Below are 24,527 nucleotides of genomic sequence, written 5' to 3'. Positions count from 1 at the left end.
AGGGCAGATGTGCAAAGGGAGAGAGGCAGAGAGGAGGGAGCTGAGAGCAGGAAGCTGCTGCTGCTGCTGCTGCTGTGACAAACAGCCCAGGCTCCTGGGGGAGCAGGGTGAGGCCTTGCCGGAGGCTGCCCATGGCGTTCATGTGGCAACCCAGCCCCCTTGGGGGTTGGCAGGTGGGCGCCGCTGCGCTCCTGCCTGCTCCTGCCCCTGCCAGGGAAAAACAAGAGATCCGCCCAGGCAGAGGGCTGGAGAGGAAAGCCTCGAGGAGAAGCAGGACACCTTCTTTTCAGCCAGGCCTTCCCCGGTTTCGTTCTGCTGGAAGGGGAAGGACTTGGAGCATCTCTTGCCAGCCACACCTGTGAGGAGCTGTCACACCTGCCCTGGGCAAGATGGCACTGGAGTTGGATGGAATCGCGGTGAGTGCAGAGCGGGGACGGGGGGGCTCCACGATGTGACAGACAGACAGACAGACAGACAGACATGCCCTTTTGGTTTGGGTGACTTTCTCTACTGTCGGCTGCTTCTTCTCTGCTAGATTTTCTGAACGGCTGAGAGGCGAGCTTACGTTTTGCCCCAGCAAGGAAAAGTCTCAGCCCTCTTCAAGCTGCAGGGTGGAAAACGAACCAGCCAGCAGGGAGGTGGGCTGCTGCTGCTGCTACTGCTGCAGACTTCACTTGGTGCTAATCCATTGAATTGTTGGTATATTTGTTTGCTGGAGACTTTCAATAAAAGAGGAGGCAGCTTCCTGCCCTAGTGTTTCCTCAGCTCCCTTGACCGGCTCCTGGCACCTCCTGCATCAGCCAAAGGCTCCTTCTGTCTTTAGGTTCTGAGTGAGAGTCAAGGGGTCCTGTAGCCTTACAGCTTCCCGCTCCCCCCGTTTGTCTCTGCTCCTAGTCTCCACCACCACAGATGACCCAGCCCTTTGCAGGTGATTCAGTACTATTTTTTTTAATAAAAAGTCAAAGCTGAAAGTGACCATTTGGTGGGGCTTGTGCACTTGTGACGCTCTGGCTAAGTTCCTCCTTGCACCCGTGCAATGTTGCTGGCCCAGAACATGAGTATTGACGCCTAAACGTAATACTTCAGAAGTTACTGACCGTAACCACTTCCCAGAAGTGCCTAGCAGAGCTTCCCTGGTGGCAGGTGACAAGAAATCACGTTATGCAAGCATTTGAGTATGCAAGCATTTAAGCTGCTAATATTTACAATGTGTGCTCTCCTCTTGCCCCCTCAAAATTGCAAACTCGTCTTCCTTCTTTTAAATGCATCCCCAGCAGTCACCAATTAAGCCTGGAGTCAGGGCCGGTGCTAGGGTTTTTTGCACCCTAGGGGAGATCACCTTCTGGCACCCCGCCCCCCCCCGCCAATCCCTAGCACCGGCCCTGCGGAGAAGCCCGAATTCGGGCTGCTCCCCCCTCCCCACCACTCTGCCGCTGGCGGAGGGGGCGGAGAAGGCCGATTTTGGGCTGCTCCCCCCCCCGCCGCCACTCTGCCGCTGGCGTAGCGGCACCGGGCAGCGTGGGGGGGGCAGGCTGGCCAGCGCCCGTTCCATTTTGGCGCCCTAGGCGACTGCCTAGTTCACCTAAATGGACGCGCTGGCCGTGCCTGGAGTGCCACTCTCACACACTGCAGAAACTTCTGGGGCGCTTTTTTGAAACTTAAAGGAACCTTATCTGTTTCGTGAAGGATGTATTCCTAACGAAACAGGCCAGTGGGTGCTGCTGGAAGTCCTCTCTGGGTGTGAAAGGGCTTGAAGCAATGCAAACCCTGATATAGAGACAGCTTTCTCCCTTGCTCTCCTCCGCCCTCATGAACTCCTTGCAGGCACCCCTCTGCACAGGAAGGGGGGGTGTCAATTCAGCTTTTCTGAGTGTCTGTTAGCAAGCACCCCGCTCCCTTTGCCATCTCCCCTGGGGAACTTGTAGGTTGCATTCGAGGAAACTGCTGTAAACTGTTTTGAAACCATCAGATAGGAGGAGTGTGACGGGAATCTAACCAGTAAATAATAAAGAGTTGCTTTGCCCGGGGGGAATTTGAAGAGAACAGAGGTGGCGATGGCTAAACAAGCACAGCGCTTCTGAAGGCAGCCACTGGCGCTCCAAATGAGCGGAGTCACACAAGCACCACAAATGGTGTACAAGCAGGATCCTGCTTAATTCATCCCTCAGCCCCTCTGCTTCCGGACTGCTCCTTTCCAGTGGCACCCAGCGAATCCTGCCTTGCCCTCCTGCCCTTAGGGCAGCTCAGCCAATTCCTGCAAGAGGCATCCATGTTCTTCATTGCTCTCAAAATCCTTCTGCAGACTGCAATGAAGATCCTTCTACCAAACCTAGATTCCTCAAGGGCAGAAACATATTGCATTTCTCAAGTCCATTTTTTTCTCCTCCACTGCGGGGGTCAGGTGTGGAGGGGGGGACGGCTGTGGCGGCAACACCACCTGCTTTGCCTAAAGCGGCAAAATGTCCTTGGCTGGCTCTGGTTCCAGGTCTTCCTTTCCATTTTAGAAAACCCAAACAACAGCCCACAGCTTTGAGAATGACACTTGTCGTCTTTTCATCCACCCCCTTAGCAACCCGATTGGAAAGAAATTGTGAACAAGAAGTTGAAGTTCCCGGAAGGCCTCCTCAACGCCATCCAAGATGGGCAGCTGATGAAGGTCCAGCAGCTGCTGCAGGTGAGCGACGGGATCCTGAGGCAGCTGGATGAGGCCGAGGACCGGGCGTGGAGAGAGGCTCTCAACCTGGCCATCCGCACGGGCGGCGAGGAGATCACCAAGACGCTGCTGCGCGTTGTCAAGTTTGACTTCCGTCAGATCCACGAGGCCTTGCTCGTTGCCGTGGATACCAACCAGCCCACCGTGGTCAAGCTGCTGCTGGACCGCCTGGACCAGGAGAAAGGCCGCAAGATGGACATCAAGTCCTTCTCCTCGGCCTTGTTTGACAACTCCATCGACAACTCGCGCTTTGCCCCGGGCGTGACGCCCCTCACCTTGGCTTGCGAGAAGGACCTCTACGAAATCGTGGACATGCTCATGAAGAAGGGCCACGCCATCCCGGGGCCGCACAAGGTCTCGTGCTCCTGCCTGGAGTGCTCCAACGGCCGCAAGTTTGACCTGCTCAAGTTCTCGCTTTCTCGCATCAACACTTACAAGGGCATCGCCAGCCGGGCGCACCTCTCCATCGCCAGCGAAGACGCCATGTTGACGGCCTTCAAGCTCAGCCGAGAGCTCAAGCGCCTCTCCAAGAAGGAGCCCGAATTCAAGGTCTGTCTCTTGCCGCACCAAGCATGTAGGTCAAGGTGGGGAACATCTATGGCCCTCAAAGTATTGGTGGACCACAACTCCCATCATCCCTGAACATTGGCCGTGTGGGCTGAGAGTCCAACAACACCTGGAGGGCCACTGGTTGTTCCTCAGCCTTGACGATGACATTGCTTTTTAATTCCACAATATTCACATCACAAGCCTAATCCTTCAGAATTGGGGTGGGCCCTTGTGCTGCCCTTCCAAGCTGGAGCCATATCCTTCCTTCCTTGACCCTGCCTTGTCCTTGTCCTCCCATCCAGCCTGAGTACCTGGCCCTGGAGCAGCTGTGCCAGGAGTTTGCCTTTGAGCTGCTGGGAATGTGCCGCAACCAGAGCGAGGTGACGGCCGTCTTGAATGACGTGGCGGATTCCTCGAATGACGAGGAAGAGGAGGACCTCGATGACCAGGCCTTTGAGGAGGGCATCCCCAACTTGGCGAGGCTTCGCCTGGCTGTCAACTACAACCAGAAGCAGGTGAGCTTGGCAGAGGAACATGATCCGGGGGGGCAGCAGGGAGCAGTGCCGGATTTAAGGCAGTGTGGGCTGTTCTCCTGTACAGGGTGCCGTGCCTTTGCTTTGATCCAGGAGAGACCTTTCCATCTCATTTCCCCCCCCAGTTTGTCGCCCACCCCATCTGCCAGCAAGTGCTGTCGTCCATCTGGTGCGGAAGCCTGCAGAGCTGGCGCGGCAGCACCAATCTCTGGAAGGTCTTCATCTCCAGCTCCATCTTCATGGGGATGCCTTTCCTTTGCCTCCTTTACTACTTTGCCCCCAGATCCAAGGTGGGTGGTTTGTGTCCAGGCATAATGCACTGTCCTCTCTCCATCCAACATGGCCTTGGCTTCTTCAGCCAGTAGGCAGCTTGGGGGATCTTCCTTGTCGATCTCCTGGTGCCTATAGAATACTTCTTCCAGCATGCTTTCTTTTTTTCTTTGCAGTCTGTATTGTAAACCCCTGAAAGACTATTGCAGCTTTCTTAATATTTTTTGATGGATGGTGTCAGGGAAAGAGTGCCTCCTCGTGAGGAGGAGGGGGAGAGAGGGCAACAGCCCAGAGGAAGTGGAGGGGGAGAGAAAGTGACTCATCAAGGGAAGAAGGTTCACTGTGTTATAGGGAACCGCGGCCAATAATCTCCACGGACACCTCATCCTCACCCAGCCCCCGTCATGAGATATCTCCTGAGGAAAGGGAGGTGCCAGGGCTTGAGAGAGAAGGACAGAGACCCAGCACCGTCAGCCACAGACAGGCGGAGGGTGAGATGCCAGTTCCGGAGGAGGACCACCAGAGAGGGGGAAGAAGGCGACGCAGACGTCATCTAAGAATGCCAAGGCTGTGGTGTTGGCGGGCGAACAGACGCCTCCCAGTTCCGGAAACTGATACCAATTGAGCAGACATATTTTGCAGAGATCTTGCTGTAAATAGCTAAGGCACAATAAATAGATATAGTTAATGCAGGTATCGGTGGTTACTCATGAGCAACACACTACAAAGGAAACGAGACCCTGACAGAAGGGAAATGGCCTTTCTGACATTATCCATGCCAGGCTTGCACATCACCATAGAGCCAGTGTGGTGTAGTGGTCAAGAGCGGTAGACTCGTAATCTGGGGAACCGGGTTCGCGTCTCCGCTCCTCCACATGCAGCTGCTGGGTGACCTTGGGCTAGTCACACTTCTCTGAAGTCTCTCAGCCCCACTCACCTCACAGAGTGTTTGTTGTGGGGGATTCTTTCCAGTAGCACCTTAGAGACCAACTGAGTTTGTTCTTGGTATGAGCTTTCGTGTGCATGCACACTTCTTCAGATACACTGAAACAGAAGTCACCAGATCCTTAAATATAGTGGGGGAGTGGGGAGGGGTATTACTCAGAAGGGTGGTGGGAATGGGTGATCGGCTGATAAGTGTGGAAAACCTGTTGACGACTCTAAATGGCTGCAATTAGTCTTGCAGGGAAAGGCAAGGGGTGAGATGGCTAAAGATAGCTTTGTTATGTATAATGAGATAAGAATCCAATGTCTTTGTTCAGACCAGGTTTCTCCATGGTTTTAAGTTTGGTGATTAGTTGCAATTCAGCCACTTCTCTTTCCAGTCTATTTCTGAAATTTGTGGGGGAGGAAGAGAAAGGAGAATGTTAGCCGCTTTGAGACTCCTTCGGGTAGTGATAAAGCGGGATATCAAATCCAAACTCTTCTTCTTAGCTGGTTGGAGCTGATGGGTGCTATAGTCCAAAACATCTGGAAGGCAGCGGGTTAAGGCAGGCAGATGTACATCTATGGGGCGCATGCCCTCTCCTAACATGATGTGTGCCACTTCTCTCACCAGCCTGCTAAAATGCTGAAGATCCCCGTGATCAAGTTCCTCCTGCACTCGGCTTCGTATGTCTGGTTCCTGGTCTTCCTGCTGGGAGAGTCGCTGGTGCTGGAGTACAACAATGAGACCTATTCGGGGCGGAACCATGACTTCTGGGAGACTTCGCTGCACATGATATGGGTGGCAGGTCTGTGGCCCAGGTCAGACTGGCAGTGGCACTCCTCTTTGTGGTCCAATATGCCCCCTGGACCCATGGCCTCTTCCCCCAAGGATGGGGATCCGGAGCCCTGGGCCATGGCAATGGCCAGCCAAGGTTGCCACTCCTCCAGCTGTGCCCAGTGATGGGTTTTTAGTCCCTGTGCTTTTCTCCTCCAGGTTTCTTCTGGTTTGAGTGCAAAGAGGTTTGGATCGAGGGCTTCCGCAGCTACCTCTTGGACTGGTGGAACTTCCTGGACATTGTCATGCTCAGTATGTACCTGGCCTCCTTTGTCCTCAGGCTCCTGATATTCTTCCAGGGCCGTGTTTTCTGTCTGGATGACAAGGAGTCTGCAGAATGCCATTACTACACACAAGCGGGTGAGCATCTCCCACAAGCTGGGATCTCTTTCCTTCTTCTGTCTTGCCATTCCGTGAGCTCAGGCTTCCATCACGGTGCCCCATTGCATCAGAAGCGGTTTAGTCATCTTCTCTAACCTTCTCTGCTCTAGAGAAGATTGGAAAACGTTTTTTGAATATACGGGAAAGAATGGCGTACAGCTGAAAACGCTGGAAGCATTAAGATAAATTCAGCAGTGTAAATCAGTTTTGCATAGCTGTCAAGTTTCGGATTTGAAAATAAGGGATCAGTAGTCTCACCTACCCCGGGGACAGTCACATGTCAGTGGTGGGCGGAGCCAGAAGCAAAAGTGGGCGCAGCAGCAATGTAAACTCCAAGCGGGCTCAGGCTCGGAGCGGAGCAAAGAGGAGGGCAGCCATGTGCTCCGCATGATGGAGCCCCATCGTCTTCTTGTCTGATCCCATCGAAACAGGACAGGAAGCAGCAGCTGCTCAAAGGCAGCCAGGCTCCGCCCGCCAGCTAACCCTATTGGCCGGCTGAGGGGCTTGGTGGCAACGGATAGGGGCTGATGCAGGGGGAGGAATACACCCCCCTGTAAGCGCGGGAAACGGCTCCCACTTGCTTTGAGGGCTGAGGCTTTTCTCTCCAAGTAGGCGAGGTCTTCCCACCCAGTCCCTGGCCAGCAGGGGAGGAGCTGCTTCCATTAAAAACGGGAAATTTAAGGAAAATAAAAAATAAGGGAGAGCAGCGGGAAACTGCTTGAAATAAGGGAGAATCCCGGGGAAAACGGGATACTTGACAGCACTGGTTTTGATGGATGCAACAATGGAATACTGAATGGTATAGTTTTTGTAAAATACGCAGGGATGGATGATATGTCAAATGAACCATGGAAAGAGAAGAAGTCAAGTCATGGTGCACTTAAGGCTGTAAAAATGAGTCCTTTAAATTGTAAAGCTGAAAATTTAATAAAAAATTATATACACAAAGAAGAAGAAGAAGCGGTTTAGTCATGCTGGCCACATGACACGGAAAGCTGCCTGTGGACAAATCCCTCAGCCTGAAAGCAAGATGAGCGCCGCACCCCATAGTTGCCTTGGACTGGACCCAACCATCCAGGGGTCCTTTACCTTTTTACCTTTTACTGGCTCCGTTGGTGCACCTGTTTGAAAGTTCAAAATAGAGGAAGTAAAATTCACGCTTCCCTTTGACATTAGATTGCATGAGATCATGTGAGTTTCAAACTCAAAGCATGGGAAGTCCCAAAAATTTATAATTCGGCAGAATATTTGGACTATGTGATATGTATATGGATAATTTGGAATATTTAATGTGATTTGATTGGATTGTCAAATTGGAAAATTAAATTTAAAAATATATATATTTTAAAAAAGAGATCATGTGAGTTTCAATTAACCACAATGGCTGTGTTCCGCTTCCACTGTGTGAGGTCCCAGAGCTTGGAGACTCAAGTGGTCCTGCTTTTGAGTTTCCCTTTGGGGAATCTGATTGGCCACTGTTAGAACAGGATGCTGGACTAGATGGGCCTTTGGCCCGCATAGCTGTCAATCTTTCCCTCTTTTTTTGCGGGAAATTCCCTTATTATAGCATTGGGAAACAGCAGGGAAGGTTGACAGCCACAGTATGCTGATCCCACAGCCCGTTTCTTCTAAGATTCCTAAAATTCTTAATTCTCTTTGCATCTTAAATTCAGTTCTTGCTTATCACAAATGCGAGAGACGCGAAATTCCAGCCATTTTTAAAATTCTTCATTGATTTAGAGAAATCCCGGCTCCAAACCGAGCCCCTTGTAATATTTGTTGTTGTTGTTTTTTAAATAATATTTATTTTTTAAAAAATTCCAATTAAATCCAAATTACGACACATGATTAAATTTTTCCAAACTCCCCTTTCTCTCACCAAGGGGAGCATACAAACAAACCCCCCTCTCACTGGGGTGATAAACAATTCTTTCCCAATTTAACCACTTTGCACATATCATCTTTACCTTTTCAGACTTCCCCGATTCCCCCCCCCGTTGATTTCCAGATTAACCCAAATTCACAGTTATTGCCAATTAATCCCCATATTACTTTTCTTCCATCTCACATTTTTCTTATTTAATTCTTTTACTAAAAATTATTCATCTTACACATCTTATTTATCATTTTAACCTATCCTCTGCAGTCACTATATTCCTGAACCCCCATTGCGTCCCTTGTAATATTTGCCTGCAACACTGATAAGCAAATGCACACCTGCACATTGTTGAAGTAATATTGCCATGCAACTGGGAAAGATGTGTTTGTTTTTCCTTTGGGAGAGGATGATACAAACTGGGAATTGCTGTCACATGATTAAACACGATCCAGGTCCCCACTAGCTTAGACCACCCTGATGCCTTCCAGACATTTTTGGACTGCATCTCCCATCAGCATAGCTGTCAAGTATCACGTATTTGCCGGGATTCCCCCGTTTTTAAACGCGTTTCCCGCTGCAATCCCGGGTTAATCAAAAACCCGTATATTCCCGTATATTCCCTTCCTTCCCCGTCTCCCCCGTTCTTTGCCTGCTGTCACTAAGAGCCAGACTATCTGCAGACAGGCAGCAGCCAGAGGAGGGGGGAGGAGGAGGAGGACTTGTAAGCCGAGGGGAAGGACTCGCAGCCTCGCTCCGTCCTGCTTCTTTCTTTGCGCGCAGGCTCCACGCACTCCATGGGACTCGGCTGAGGCGGGAGCGGCGCTGCCGCTGCCGGTATTTTCTTCTTCTTCCTCCTCCTCCTGGGGGTGCTGGGGGAGCAGTTCTCCTCAGCTGCCTTTCGCTCGCTCGCTCTCCTCAGGAGCTTCGCCTCAGCCTCCTGCGCTGGGCGGGGGGGAGCGTCGGAGGAGAGAGAGAGAGAGAGGCAGGCGAGGGGACTGTCGCCGGCTCCGCCTCTTCCTCGGCGGCTCTTGGGCAGCCGGAACCGCATGCGGCTGTGGCGGCAGCTGCGGCGGCGGGAAGCGAGCCCGGAGTGGAGGGATGTGGGGCTTGGGACGAGGCAGGATCTTCGGCGTCTTCTCCGCTCCGGTCCTGGTGGCCGTGGTCTGCTGCGCCCAGAGTGGAGCCTCGGCATATTTTCCCATTGGATCCGCCCACTTTTGCTTCTGGCTCCGCCCACCACTGCTACGTGACTATCATAGGTGAGGCTGCTGATCCCTTATTTTGAAATCCGAAAGTTGACAGCTATGCCCATCAGCCCAAGCAAAATATGGCCACTCTGGCAGGGGCTGATGGGAGTCGGGGAAGGCTGCCTTTAGAAGGTAAAGGAGAAGGCTTCAGACATTGGTACAGGAACGCACAAGGAAGGGCTGTTACCGACAGAAACCTTGGCCCACGGAGACAATGGAGCTGGGAAGCTGACTTGCAAAAGGTGCGCGCGCCACCTGACACAGGTGTCACCTGGCGCTGACCCTCCCTCCCTTTTGTGACACAGGCCGTCAGGAGTGGCACACCGAAGACCCCCAGTTCATGGCCGAGGTGCTCTTTGCAGTGACCAGCATGCTGAGCTTCACCCGTATGGCTTACATCTTGCCCGCCCACGAAACTTTGGGGACCCTGCAGATCTCCATTGGCAAGATGATCGACGACATGATCAGGTGTGTGGGGTGGGGTGGGTGCCCTAGCCTCTTGACTTTGTTTTGCTGGTTTTAATGTTGTATATGTAAAGAAAGCTAATTCAGAACAATAATAGCTGCTATAGAAGAAAAAAATACTGCTCCTTTTCCCTTATGGGGCATCCAAGAGCCTGTATAGAGAGTCCTTAAGTAGGTTCCCTGTCAGTAGGAGAAAATAACAGAGGCCAACCAGAGAATATTGAGAAGCAAAGCGGCGAATAAGCCTGATCTGTATTAAACTGTTGCAACAGGGTCCCCACTCACCACACACAAGAGGGAGGAGGAACCCCGAACAATGTTGTTGTAGTTGTTGTTCAGTCGTTCAGTCGTGTCCGACTCTTCATGACCCCATGGACCAGAGCACGCCAGGCACCCCTATCCTTCACAGCCTCTCGCAGTTTGGCCAAACTCATGTTAGTAGCTTCGAGAACACTGTCCAACCATCTCATCCTCTGTCGCCCCCTTCTCCTTGTGCTCTCCATCTTTCCCAACATCAGGGTCTTTTCTAGGGAGTCTTCTCTTCTCATGAGGTGGCCAAAGTACTGGAGCCTCAACTTCAGGATCTGTCCTTCTAGTGAGCACTCAGGGCTGATTTCTTTGAGAATGGATAGGTTTGATCTTCTTGCAGTCCATGGGACTCTCAAGAGTCTCCTCCAGCACCAGAATTCAAAAGCATCAATTCTTCGGCGATCAGCCTTCTTGATGGTCCAGCTCTCACTTCCGTACATTACTACTGGGAAAACCATAGCTTTAACTATACAGACCTTTGTCGGCAAGGTGATGTCTTTGGTTTTTAAGATGCTGTCTAGGTTTGTCATTGCTTTTCTCCCAAGAAGCAGGCGTCTTCTTATTTCGTGACTGCTGTCTCCATCTGCAGTGATCATGGAACCCAAGAAAGTGAAATCTCTCACAATGTTGCATAAGCCCTTATATAGACTTTTGAAATTGCCCACCCTGTAGCCCAAGACCACCCCCCAAAAACATCATACATACTGTATATACTTGAGTATAAGCCTAGTTTTTCAGCACATTTTTTATGCTGAAAAAGCTGCCCTCGGCTTATACTCGAGTGAGGCGGGTGGTGGGGGTGGCGAGAAAGAAGCCCTTTCTCTCCGCTCGTGCCGCCACCCGCTCTCCCCAGTCAACCATTCCTTAAGAAGCGTACAAGAACGGCGGTTCTTTACTCTCCCCAGGCAGCTTGTTCCATTCCTGAACTGCTCGCATAAATGCAAACTTGGCAAAGGAGGAAGAGGAAGGAGCAGCCCAAAGGGCTGCTTTCGGGCTGCTCATTCCTCCTCCTCCACAGCGGCAAAGGTGAACCGGCTTATACTCGAGTCAATAAGCTTTCCCAGGTTTTTGTAGGAAAATTAGGTGCCTCGGTTTATATTCGGGTCGGCTTATACTCGGGTATATACGGTACATCACAGGAGGTGGGTATCTGAAGAAGTGTGCATGCACACAAAAGCTTATACTGAGAACAAACTTAGTTGGTCTTTAAGGTGCTACTGGACAATTTGTTTTAATTTTTTAATATATATTTCGAGCAGAAATCCTGTTTGTCAGGATATCTGTTAATGGCCACTAATTTTACCTGGGCAGCCTGGCCATTCTTTTGTGATGGTAAATACTTCAGTTCCTGAGTCCCAGGTCATAGGCTCACCCTATTCATGCAGAAATACGGCCTTAAGACAGGATTTGTAAGCAGCAAGACAAAGGGAAGGCTTTCCCCATTTCCTCCCTCCTTTGGGAGGGTCAAAATGGTTTCAGGATTGCTCTCCGGTACTATTTCAGACACATGGTTTATATACTTATGTATGTGTTTGCCTTGTACATTTATGAACGTTTATTTTATACTTGGGACCTGCATTTCTTTAGCTTTTTGGCTTCCTCGTGCTTCTCCTCCTCTCCAGGTTCATGTTTATCATGGTGATCATCTTGACAGCCTTCCTGTGTGGGATGAACAACGTCTATGTCCACTACCAAGACTCTGAGAAGCTGGGGAGGTACGGCAGCCGGCTTGGCGGCATCAAGGGTGATGGCAGGACAGAGCTAAAAAGGATGGGATTGGACAGTGAAATATACTTGGAGTCAAGTGTGAATTTCATGCTCTTTATGAGAGCCAGTGTGGTGTAGTGGTTCGCGTCTCCGCTCCTCCACATGCAGCTGCTGAGTGGCCTGGGGCTAGTCACGCTTCTTTGAAGTCTCTCAGCTCCACTCACCTCACAGAGTGTTTGTTGTGGGGGAGGAAGGGAAAGGAGAATGTTAGCCGCTTTGAGACTCCTTCGGGTAGTGATAAAGCGGGATATCAAATCCAAACTCCTCCTCCTCTTCTTCTTCTTCTTCTTCTTCTTCTTCTTCTTCTTCTTCTTCATTCAGCTCATAGTAGCAAGGAATGAGTCTTTCCCCAAAACATCTGCTATATATACATTCTTTACACAATGGGCCCCACGTGATTGGCTAATTGCGGGCTACTCCTGTAGGCCAATCAGGTTGCGGATTCACTTCCTCCAGGAGCCTGATTGGCTGCTCTTGCAGGCCAATCAGGTCGCTGATTCACTTCCACCTGGAGCTGGATTGGGTGGCTCCTGCGGACCAATCAGACTGCTGCATTCTGGATCCTATTGTTCTCGGACCAATCAGACTGCTCCATTCTGGATCCTATTGTTCTAGGATTCAGCTCAGTACATAACAGACAGCTAGGAGATTGTCCAGGGCGCTGGTGTGACCTTCTTGCCAAGCAGGTTCTGAACCTGGTCAGTACTGAAAGGGGATGCCACTCAGGAACCCCATGTATGTATGGCCCTCACTATACAAAGATAGGAGCAAAACCCATTGCTCCACCCACATTTGCCTCCAGCTCTGCCCATCATGGGAATGCAGCCCTTGAGAAGTGTCCTCACGAGGGAAAGAAGCTCTTGAGCTGAAAATGGTTACCTAGACCTGATCTTGGCACTCAGACTCTTTGCAACTATAGCAGGAAGCAGTCGTCAGGTAGCAGCTCTTTGGCTGCCTCAGGAGGGCTCCATAATTTATTAGAAAATTATTTCCAGTAGCACCTTAGAGACCAACTGAGTTTGTTCTTGGTATGAGCTTTCGTGTGCAAGTGTTTAAAAACCAGTCACCCTTGTGTTGGAAATGCAAAAGTGGCATGGGAACGTACTTCCACATGTGGTGGGAATGTGATATAATTAAGGAATATTGGGGAAAGGTTCATAATGAATTAAAAAAACTTTTGAAAATCTCTATTAAGAAGAAACCAGAAACCTTCCTCTTGGGAATACTACCTCCAGAAATTAAACCAGAGAAAAGAATGTTAACAATGTATGCCCTTACAGCGGCCAGAATTCTCTTAGCAAGAAATTGGAAGAACGAAAATAATCCCACAATATATGATTGGCAAGCTTTAATGATAGAATATATGCAGTTAGCGGTAATGACGGGAAGAATGAGAGGTCAATTCAATCAAAAGACACAAAAGGAATGGGAAGGCTTTATTGACTATTTAAACCAGTACAATAACATCAAAATTTCCTGGCAATAGAAAGGTGAAATCTATATATACGTATTGAATATCAATATATTATTAGAAAGTAATAGAAGATCAAGTTGGATGTAACAAGACCTGTGTGAGAAAAAGGGTTAAGATAAAGAAACAAAGAGTGCAAACGGAAGTCAAGCGTATGTAACTGTATTGTAACAATGTTGTAAATAGTAATCTCAATCTAGACTTTCTACTTTTCTTTTCTCTTTTCTCTTTCTCTTCTTTTTGTTCTTTTCCCAATTTCTCTTTCCCCCTTCCCCTCTTTCTACTTTCTTTATAACCTTTTTCCGTTTGTCTTCTGAACCCTTTTAGGATTAGTTTTTCTTTTTAAATACCATCAAATTATGTGTGGGCTGTATCTTTTTCTTTATGTGTGCTTCGAAACTATTGTATATTTTGTCTTTTGTTGTTTAATAAAAACATAAAAAAAAAAAAAAAGAAAGCTCATACCAAGAACAAACTCAGTTGGTCTCTAAGGTGCTACTGGAAAGAATTTTCTATTTTGTTTCGACTATGGCAGACCAGCACGGCTACCCACCTGTAACTGGATCCATAATTTATATTCCACAAATCAGCTTACACAAAATCAGCATAGCAGATTGGAAAGTGACAGGGAAATCATGGAATCATAGAATCTTAGAGTTGGAAGGGGCCCAAGGGTCATCTAGTCCAACCCCCTGCAGTGCAGGTGTCTCAGCTAAAGCAGTAGCTTTAAATGCGGTAGCAGGAAGACCAGGGCCAGATTTAGGTTTGATGAGGCCCTAAGCTACTGAAGGTAATGGGGCCATTTATATGACCAGCTGTCCTTTGTCAACAACAAACTGTCACTGTTTTTTGTGTTGAATATATGCTATATGGTAATTTATGGACCCCATAGGTATCTAAAGCCATTTGCACATGCAGAATTTAGGCACCCTATATATAGAAAGGAGCAAACCAGTGATATTTTAGGGAGCAGGCTAGCAGGCGGGGACCATGACTTACATCATAGCAGCCTACACAACACAAAACACTATTGCTCTATGTAGGTTTTATTTGATTTGCTTTTTATTTTATATTTTTGGAAATGTACATCCAGTTTTTTCCCCTTAAAGTTTTTTGGGGATCCCCAAGGGATTGGGGCCCTAAGCTATAGCGCTGAGGCAGACGTGTAAATACCCCACAAGTATCGGGATGCTGTTTGTCCTATAACTGCTCCACAAGCAAATCAAAATGAAAGGTCAATGAAGACTGGGTATAATCTAAGCCAGGGGTCAGCAACCTTTTTTAGCCATGGGCCGGTCCACCATCCCTCAGACCATGTGGTGGGCCGGACTATATATTTTTCGGGGGGGGGGGAGAATCAACAAATTCCTATGGCCCACAAATAACCCAGAGATTTAAATAAAAGGACACATTCTACTCATGTAAAAACATGCTGATTCCCAGACCATCCGTGGGCAGGGGCGTCGCTGGGGAGGGGCGGTGGGGGCGGTACGCCCCCAGTGACAGGGTGACAAGCGGCGGCCCCTCCCGCCACTCCCACGCGCCGCCCCTCCCTCCGTCACCCAGCAGCACATGGAAGGGGTGCTTTCCGCCGCTTTTTTCGGCGGGGGGGGGGGCCGACCAGCGGGGGGGGTTGTCAAACTTGTCACCCCCTCCTCGCTGGCCACCCCCCCCCGCCGAAAAAACCCGCGGGGGGGCGGGGAAAGGAAGCAGAGCCGGCGCATTCAAGCGCCGGCTCTGCTTCTTTTCCCCCCTTTCCGCCGCTTTTTTCGGCGGGGGGGGGTCGACTAGCGAGGGGGGTGTCACGCTTGTCACCCCCTCTTCGCTGGATACCACCCACCGCCGGAAAAAGCCTCGGAAAGGGGGAAATTTCCCGTTTCTGCACCCACGTGCGTCGTGACGTCATGATGACGTCACGACGCACGCGGCGTGCCCCTCCCCCAGGGGGGTTCCTCTGCGCTGCCGCCACCCCCAGCAACGCAGAGGCTAGCTACGCCACTGTCCCTGGGCCAGATTTAGAAGGCGATTGGGCTGCATCCAGCCCACGGGCCTACCCCAATCTAAGCTTCATGCAAGCAGATCAGTAACAACAACAACAACAACAACAACAACAACAACAACAACAACAACAACAACAACAACAATTTATTTGTACCCCGCCCATCTGGCTGGGTTTCCCCAGCCACTCTGGGCAGCTTCCAACAGAGATTAAAATACATGAAAATATCACACATTATAAACTTCCCTGTCTTCTGAATGTAAGGTAGTTGTTTCTCTCCTTGACCTGTGATGGGAGGGCGTTCCACAGGGCGGGTGCCACTACCGAGAAGGCCCTCTGCCTGGTTCCCTGTAGCATTGCTTCTCGCAGAGAGGGAACAGCCAGAAGGCCCTCGGAGCTGGACCTCAGTGTCCGGGCTGAACAATGGGGATGGAGACGCTCCTTCAGGTATACTGGGCCGAGGCCGTCTAGGGATTTAAAGGTCAACACCAACACTTTGAATTGTGCTCAGAAAGGATGAATGTTGAAATAAACATTGAACAAGCATGTCCCCTGGAGGAAGCATGGTGGGAGAGGGCACCCTGACTCGAAACCCCTCGCTGTTTCAGCTTGCTATCCCTTCTCCCATGCAGCTTCAACGAGACATTCCAGTTCCTCTTCTGGACCATGCTTGGGATGGAGAAACACGATGTGGTGGACATGCCCAATTTCTTCGTAGCTCAGCTGGTGGGGAGGGTGCTGTATGGGGTCTTCACTATCGTCATGGTGGTCGTCCTCCTCAACATGCTCATCGCCATGATTACAAGGTCCTTCCAGAAAATCGAGGTGGGTGCTGAATCAGAAGGCGAGTAAAAGGCACCCACCTTATCCTTTGCAGTGTGAGAGCCAGTGTGGTGTAGTGGTTAAGAGCAGCAGATTCGAAATCTGGTGAACCAGGTTCGCTTCCCTGCTCCTCTGTCACACTGCTCTGAAGTCTCTCAGCCCCACTCACCTCACAGAGTGTTTGTTGTGGGGGAGGAAGGGAAAGGAGAATGTGAGCCGCTTTGAGACTCCTTCGGGTACTGCTGTTGGTCTTTGCTGTCCATTTACTGCTTCTCGATTGCAAAGACTGTAGCTCAGTTGTAGAGCAATTGCTCTGCATGCAGAAATCCCAGGCTCAATTTGTTTAGTTGTTTAATCGTGTCCGACTCTTCGTGACCCCATGGACCAGAGCACGCCAGGCACTCCTGTCTTCCACTGCCTCCCGTAGTTTGGTCAGACTCATGTCAGTAGCTTCAAGAACACTGTCCAACCATCTCATCCTCTGTCGTCCCCTTCTCCTTGTGCCCTCCATCTTTCCCAACATCAGGGTCTTTTCCAGGGAGTCTTCTCTTCTCATGAGGTGGCCAAAGTCTTGCAGCCTCAGCTTCAGGATTTGTCCTTCCAGTGAGCACTCAGGGCTGATTTCCTTCAGAATGGATAGGTTTGATCTTCTTGCAGTCCATGGGACTCTCAAGAGTCTCCCCCAGCACCATAATTCAAAAGCATCAATTCTTCAGCGACCAGCCTTCTTTATGGTCCAGCTCTCACTTCCATACATCACTACTGGGAAAACCATAGCTTTAACTATACGGACCTTTGTCGGCAAGGTGATCTCCAACTAGGACTGGGCAAGACGCCCACACACACACACCGCCACACACCCTTGTCTGAAACTCTGGAGAGCTGCTGCCAGCCATTAAGCTAGCTCAGGGTTCCCCAGACTTGGGTCTCCAGCTGTTTTTGGACTACTATTCGCATCTGGTCCCGCTAGCTAGGGATGATGTGAGTTGTAGTCCAAAAACAGCTGGAGACCAAAGTTTGGGGAACCCTGAGCAAAATGGACTCAAAGGACTGGCTCAGAATGAAGTAGCTCGCTGTGTTCCTGTGGCTAAAGGGAAGACCCATAGCTCAGAGGTAGCACACCTGCTTGCGTGCAAAAGGTTCAGTCTCCAGGCAGGTCTAGTACTCCCCCCCATCTGAAACCCTGGAGAGACATTGCCCGGCCCTGTTAATAATCCTGAGACAGATGGACCCATAGCTGTCAAGTTTCGGATTTGAAAATAAGGGATCAGCAGTCTCACCTACCCCGGGGACAGTCACATGTCAGTGGTGGGCAGAGCCAGAAGCAAAAGTGGGCAGAGAAGCAATGTAAACTCCAAGCGGGCTCGGGCTCGGAGTGGAGCAAAGAGGAGGGCAGCCAGCAAAGAGGAGGGCAGCCATGTGCTCCGCGCAATGGAGCCCCATCGTCTTCTTGTCTGATCCCATCAAAACAGGACAGGAAGCAGCAGCTGCTCAAAGGCAGCCAGGCTCCGCCCGCCAGCTAACCCTATTGGCCGGCTGAGGGGCTTGGCGGCAACGGATAGGGGCCGATTCAGGGGGAGGAATACACCCCCCTGTAAGCACGGGAAACGGCTCCCACTTGCTTTGGGGGCTGAGGCTTTTCTCTCCAAGTAGGCGAGGTCTTCCCACCCAGTCCCTGGCCAGCAGGGGAGGAGCTGCTTCCATTAAAAACGGGAAATTTAAGGGAAATAAAAAATAAGGGAGAGCAGCGGGAAACTGCTTAAAATAAGGGAGAATCCCGGGGAAAACGGGATACTTGACAGCACTGGATAGACCAATTGTCTGACAACTTGTCTGTGTTCCTATGTAAGCCAGCAGGCAAGGACTGGGGGGGTTGTTTTCTTTTATTAATGATCTTTTGGGACTAAAGAGCAGGGCAAATATGCTCTAGATAAATAAGGAGCACCCCTCGTATTTACCAGAGTCTTCCTTGCCGCCTCTTCTCTCCTGTGCTCTTCAGAACGATGCCGATGTGGAGTGGAAGTTTGCCCGCTCCAAGCTTTACTTGTCTTTCTTCAGAGAAGGCTTGACGCTTCCAGTGCCCTTCAACATCATCCCGTCACCAAAGTCCATCTTCTACGCCATCAGGTAATTTGTCTTTTTTTATATAGATATAATTATTATTATTTTTTTATATTAAACTACAATTAATACCACATTCAAACAAAAATTTCTTACATTCATCCTTGGCTAACAAGCCATGACTTCCCTCAACCCCTTCACATGGCTTTCTAATTTATATCTTAACATTACACTTCTTAAATCAACCATTGCTTACCACTATCAAACAAAAAAAAGATTTTTTACTTCTATCCTACTTACAATGATAACTCTACAAATTAGCTACAAAGCTTCTTGAAATCCTATTAACGTATTCAATTGTAAATTGTCTTTTAAATAGTTCGTAAACTTTAACCAGTCTTTGATGAACTCCTGGTCCCATTGCTCCCGGATTCTTCCTGTCAATTTGTCCATTTCTGCGTATTCAGTCAATTTCACTGTCCATTCATCTACCGTCGGTGATTCCTCTTGTTTCCATTTTTGTGCTAGAAGGATTCTAGCTGCAGCCACAGCGTATTTGAAAAGTCTAGTATCCTTCTTTTCAATGTCTGTACCTACCATACCTAGTAAAAATGCTTCAGGTTTCTTAACAAAACTATATTTCAACATTTTTCTTAATTCAAGATATATCTTATCCCAATACATTCTCACCTTTTTACATTCCCAGGTAATTTGTCAGGCTGCTCCTGAGACCCTTGAGGTGGGGATGTAGCCTTTTGCAGACCTTTCCCTTAACTAGGGTATGCGTTGCTTCCCATGGAGGGAGGAAGGAGTCAAGAAGACACCGAGGGTCGATATCAGAGAAAGAGTTTATTTTTTGCTTCCTAGGCTAGCAGAAAAGGCACCTGCGTGATCCCTCACAGCAAACACAACTAACAGAAATTACATACAGCTTATATCCCCTTTAGATCCCTCTTCCCCCCTCCCCAGGAATCCAGCCTCGTAATGTTTTACAACCTTGGGTATTTGTGAAAATTCCTGTTTTGCAACCTTATCTCAAGGCAAGGGTCACTCAGCTCTAGGCTTACTCCTGGTGCCATCCTTGGGTGCGGGGGTTGAATTCCTGTCTTGCAAGGCCTGTGCGTCAGTGGGGTCAGGATATTTACATTAGGCATCCTGTCTCTCCTTGCAACTGACAAGGCCATCCATTAAGTCTTCATGCAACTGATAAAGGAGTCATCCTGTCGCTGGTCTGTGTTATACTCGCCTCAGGCTAATGGCTTTTTGCTAATGGATTTCACTAAAAAGAATTTGGGGCCCAGTTTGGGTGACTGCATGGTCAGATTTGTGTAACCTGTTCCTTCAGGGAGGGTCTGACAGTTCTGTGTCAAACTCAGCCCTCGGCAGCAGAGGACTGGTTTCAGGATTGGCAGACTCCCTATGTGCCCAGTGTGGTGTAGTGGTTAAGAGCGGTAGACTCATAATCTGGTGAACTGGGTTTGATTCCCTGCTCCTCCACATGCAGCTGCTGGGTGACCTTGGGCTAGTCACACTTCTCTGAAGTCTCTCAGCCCCACTCACCCCACAGAGTGTTTGTTGTGGGGGAGGAAGGGAAAGGAGAATGTTAGCCGCTTTGAGACTCCTTCGGGTAGTGATAAAGCGGGATATCAAATCCAATCCAAATTCCTCCGCTCTCTGCAAAACTGTTGCTTTTACAAGCACAGTGTTCCTTCTGCATTTGCCAGGAACCAGTCCTTGAATGTGATAGCAGGGCACCATTTTTGTATTATTTTTGGAACCCACCCCAAACTTTTTTTTTTTGCTTAGGCAAGCCTATTCAATCATAGGTAGGTAGCCGTGTTGGTCTGCCATAGTCAAAACAAAATAAAAAGTAAAAAAATCCTTCCAGTAGCACCTTAGAGACCAAGTTTGTTCTTGGTATGAGCTTCCATGGTATCTGAAGAAGTGTGCATGCACACGAAAGCTCATACCAAGAACAAACTTAGTTGGTCTCTAAGGTGCTACTGGAAGGAATTTTTTTTATTTTATTTTGTTTTGACTATTCAATCATGTTATTTTAAAATGAACTTTTATTGTGTGTAATTGTTTTAAGATTGCTGACTTTATTTCTGTTTACATGTTAAATTTGCTTCTGATCCATGCTTTCTTCGAAATGTTCTTAAGCAATACCTGCCCCCATATAGGTGAAACTCGAAAAATTAGAATATCGTGGAAAAGTCCATTTATGTAAGCAATTGTTTTCATTAGCTACTGGAGTTTAATATATGAGATAGACTCATGACATGCAAAGCGAGATATGTCAAGCCTTTGTTTGTTGTAATTGTGATGATTATGGCACACACCTGATGAAAACCCCAATGTTGAAATCATTAATTTGGGGTTCTCATCAGCTGTACGCCATAACCATCACAATTATTACAAATAAAGGCTTGACATATCTCGCTTTGCATGTCATGAGTCTATCTCATATATTAGTTTCACTTTTTAAGTTGAATTACTGAAAGAAATGAACCTTTCCACGATATTCTAATTTTTCGAGTTTCACGTGTGTGTGTGTGTGTGTGTGTGTGTGTGTATAAGCATTCCCCATCCCCTCTGGTTACAGCAGGGACGTCGCAGTGGGGGGTTGGGGGTAGTACGCCCCGGGTTCCAGGGGAGGGGGGATGACACATGGGCCAGCCCCGCCCCGCCGGCGGACCCGAGCAAGCCGTGGAGTGAAGCCACTCCGCCCCGTGGCCCATCCGGGGTCCGTCTGCCAGCGCCGCTATGGGGCTGCCCCGCGCGATCGGGACAGGGAAGCCCCAGGAGCCGGCGCTCGGTTGCCGGGTTGCCGCTGGAGCAGCAGCGCCGGCGGGATGGACTGCACATGCCCAGATTTCCGGGCATGCGCAGTCTGTCCTGACGCATGCGTCGTGACGTCACAATGCATGCGTCAGGTCGCCCCGCCCCCAGGGGGGTGCCTCGGCGCTGTAACGCCGCCCTGGGCACCGGAGAGGCTTCCTACGCCTCTGGGTTACAAACTTCCTCTTGTTTCCACTGCTGTCCCCGGGGGGGGGGGGAGCTGCTTAGTGCTCAGTGAGAGCAAGTGGCAATTTAGGCCACTGTGGTGTAGTGGTTAAGAGTGGTAGACTCGTAATCTGGGGAACCGGGTTCGCTTCCCCGCTCTTCCACATGCAGCTGCTGGGTGACCTTGGGCTAGTCACACTTTTTTGAAGTCTCTCAGCCCCACTCACCTCACAGAGTGTTTGTTGTGGGGGAGGAAGGGAAAGGAGAATGTGAGCCGCTTTGAGACTCCTTTGGGTAGTGATAAAGTGGGATATCAAATCCAAAATCTTCTTCTTCTTCAGATTGCCATTGGTTCCAATCTATTACTAAGCATGTGCATGTTTTCCCTTGGAAAGGAGAGAAACAAGGGGGGGAAAGTGCTCAGACCTCTGGCTAGAAGGTGCAGATGAAGTAGAAAACCACTCAGATCTACATAACCCCCAACGAAATTAGGCACATGATATTTAACAACAACAACATTTATACCCTGAAATTTGACTAGGTTGCCCCAGCTGCTCTGGGCGGCTTCCAACTTACATAAAAACATCATTAAACATAAAAAAGGTTGCATAGTTACTTATCTCCTTGGCTCGGGGGGTTGGTCACATGACTCCATACACTCCAACATTTCTCCGATGAAAATCGGGACGTCCTCAGGAAAAGTGGGACATTCCAAAATCAGGTCAGAAACCAGGACGGCTTCTGCAAATCCACGACTGTCCCTAGAAAATAGGGACACTTGCTTTCTGGGCAAGACAGAAGCAGACCTTTGTCCTTTGCAAAACACTTAAGAGCTTTTTTTGTCAAGTAATCAGCGTGTAAATTTTGTTAAATTAATAATAATAATAATAATAATAATAATAATAATAATAATAAACATTACAGTCAGCCTTGTTCACGGGCCTCTTGGCTCACCTCCTTCTTTCTTTCTTTCCCCGTCTTCTCCCAGGGGCCTCTTCCGCTTCCTGTGCTGTTACAAACCAAAGCGCCAGCAGAAATACCCCCCCATCTCAACCATTGTAAGTTCCCTTTGTGGCTGTTTCAAGGGTGTGTTCCTCGCACCGAGGACTCTGCTTGCAGTGGGCTGTCGCGCTCTCTTCCTCAACCTTTGGATTTGTGCTGGGAGTGGGGAGGGAGGGAGACCATCTAACTAGCACATCAGAAGTGCTCTTTGGGGGGGGGGGGCAGCCGCTGCTGCCTGCAAGGAGGCACAGAGGGAGAGGGAGGCAACGGGGAGGCTGGTGAGGCATCAGTTTCAGTGCCCCTTGTGCTCCATTAGGTGACATTTATGAAAGATTGTTGCATCAATTAAAAAGCAGTTTATAGGCCAGGTTGCTTCTGTGCTGCACCAACAAGTCTCTGCGCTCCTAGTGCCATAATGTCCTGCCATCTTTGCTTTCCAAATAATTGCATCTGTTTGCTTTTCAACCAATTATTTCGGCGGCCATGCCTCTCTGGGCATGCGCAGAGTGCTTTGCAGCCACGACCGCCAGCCCCCTGCCTCCCAGCCTCCAGACGCAGGCCTCCTCCCAGGGCCCTTCCGGGAGGTGTGAGCCCTCTTGCTGTGTCTCGTTTGGGAACCCTGCCAGCCCCCTGACTCTGCCCTTCTGCCCCCCCCCCAGTCTAACCCCTCCATGGAGGACGGCGGCCAGCGTACGGAGAGCCGCGCTTCCTACCGGCGCCAAGTGCTCAAGGCGCTGGTCCAGCGCTACATCGACACGGCCCGGCGGGAGTTTGAGGAGAGCCGCAGGAAAGGTAAGCGGTGTTGCCTCGGAAGGGGGTGGTGGTCCTGATGGGTTGCCCACCACCCTCCCTGCCAGCCTTCCTCAACTGGGAGCCCTCAATTGTCTCAACCACAGCTCCACCAGCCCCAGCCAGCTCTGAAGAGTTTGGATTTGGATTTGATATCCCGCTTCATCACTACCCAAAGGAGTCTCAAAGCAGCTCACCATTCGCTCCATAAGACGCATAGATATTTCCCCTTGCTTTTCAGGAGGAAAAAAGTGCGTCTTATGGAGCAAAAAATACGGTAACCAGAGCATGCACCGCTCTGGCGAGACATTCCACAGGCAGGTAGGGTCTCATAACATACGATCACCAGATTCTTGCAATGGGGGTGTGTGTGTGAAAATATTAACAATTTCTTAATCTTTCCATTTGTTTCCTTAGTTGTAAGTGTTTACTCAAATCCTGCTAATGAGTCCATTTCTTTACAGTGTTTCTATAGATGCAGCACAAACGGTTCCCAACCTTTCTAAATGTCTCTGTGTTGCCAATGTCCGCAGATCTGGGGAACCGCTTGACGGAGCTGAACAAGTCCGTGGTGCGCCTCCACTCGGAGATGAAACACCTGCGCCGCACGGTGGCCACCAACGGCACGGCGGCCAACCCCTTGGACGGGGCCAGCGTCCTGCACAAGTACATCATGAAAGTGCGCAGCAGCTTCCAGGGCTACGACGACGATACGGGCAGCTCTGGGCAGGGGTCCCCTGTGGAAGCTGTTGTGCACCAGGATGGGGCCACTGCTGAAGAGGACGCAACACCATTGCCTCAGGAACTCTCTGAGGGACAACAGGCGGAAGCTGAGGAAGGGCCGCCCCAGGTGGAAGCTGAGGAGAGGCCACCCCAGGTGGAGCTGAGGGTGCCAGAGGTGGTAATAGACCTGGCACCAGAAGAGAACCCTATAGAAGAGCCAGAGACCTGATCTGCCTTTCCTCCAAAGAGGAGACGATCTGTTTCATTCTCAGCCGGGATCCGCTGTAGAGTTCAGGGTGGCGTTTCCTTAGCAGCCTAGAGGGGAAAGTCATGCTTGTAGAGTCTGCCCCGTTTCTGACATGTACAGGGTGCACACACAGGTCAACACAGTGTCCTTTCTTAAGCCAACATCCTGTGCCAAGCGAGAGATAATGTGTAATTCATCCAGCTGGCGCAAGGGCTCTTTATTGAGAGGAATGGGAAGGCCGGGAAGAGTTACCGTATTTTTCACTCCATAGGATGCTTCGGACCATAGGGCGCGCCTCGTTTTTAGAGGAGGAAACAAGAAAAAAAATTTTTTTCTGGTTTTCCTCCTCTAAAACCCATGGTTTTTTTTGAGAATCAGCTCAAAGTTTTGCAGCTTTTTTTTGCAAAGGGAAAAGCGCTGCTTTTTTGAGGATCAGTTCAGATTTGTGCAGCTTTTGTAAAGGGGGAAAAGCATTGCTTACAAACCAGTAAGCACCAGTAGAAACCAGTACAGACCAGTAAGCACCAGTAGA

At 49.7% G+C, this 24,527-nt stretch overlaps 1 protein-coding gene across 1 annotated transcript; it reads left to right on the top strand.

Annotated features, from left to right (window-relative positions):
* The first annotated feature begins 389 nt into the window (after positions 1-389).
* On the top strand, positions 390-24,100 carry LOC117045025 (short transient receptor potential channel 2-like). The gene is made up of 13 exons (XM_033145813.1): positions 390-416; positions 2,570-3,262; positions 3,565-3,777; positions 3,921-4,085; positions 5,624-5,798; positions 5,987-6,187; positions 9,640-9,802; positions 11,731-11,823; positions 15,978-16,170; positions 18,167-18,294; positions 22,223-22,292; positions 22,896-23,028; positions 23,559-24,100. The coding sequence occupies exons 1-13, from the start codon at positions 390-392 to the stop codon at positions 23,975-23,977; spliced, it is 2,673 nt and encodes an 890-aa protein (XP_033001704.1). The 3' UTR covers positions 23,978-24,100.
* Positions 24,101-24,527: the final 427 nt, after the last annotated feature.

Source organism: Lacerta agilis, chromosome 4 (assembly GCF_009819535.1).
Source record: "Lacerta agilis isolate rLacAgi1 chromosome 4, rLacAgi1.pri, whole genome shotgun sequence".
Lineage (NCBI taxonomy): Eukaryota > Metazoa > Chordata > Lepidosauria > Squamata > Lacertidae > Lacerta > Lacerta agilis.
Note: the sequence above shows the minus strand (reverse complement) of the source record. Positions and strands in the feature narration are given on the sequence as shown.

Bases quoted from the DNA above. Each gene is read 5' to 3' on its own strand.
- LOC117045025 (XM_033145813.1), top strand. From the start codon at position 390: ATGGCACTGGAGTTGGATGGAATCGCG. The intron at 6,188-9,639 runs GTGAGCATCTCC...TTTGTGACACAG, and splicing joins CCATTACTACACACAAGCGG to GCCGTCAGGAGTGGCACACC. The intron at 22,293-22,895 runs GTAAGTTCCCTT...CCCCCCCCCCAG, and splicing joins ACCCCCCCATCTCAACCATT to TCTAACCCCTCCATGGAGGA.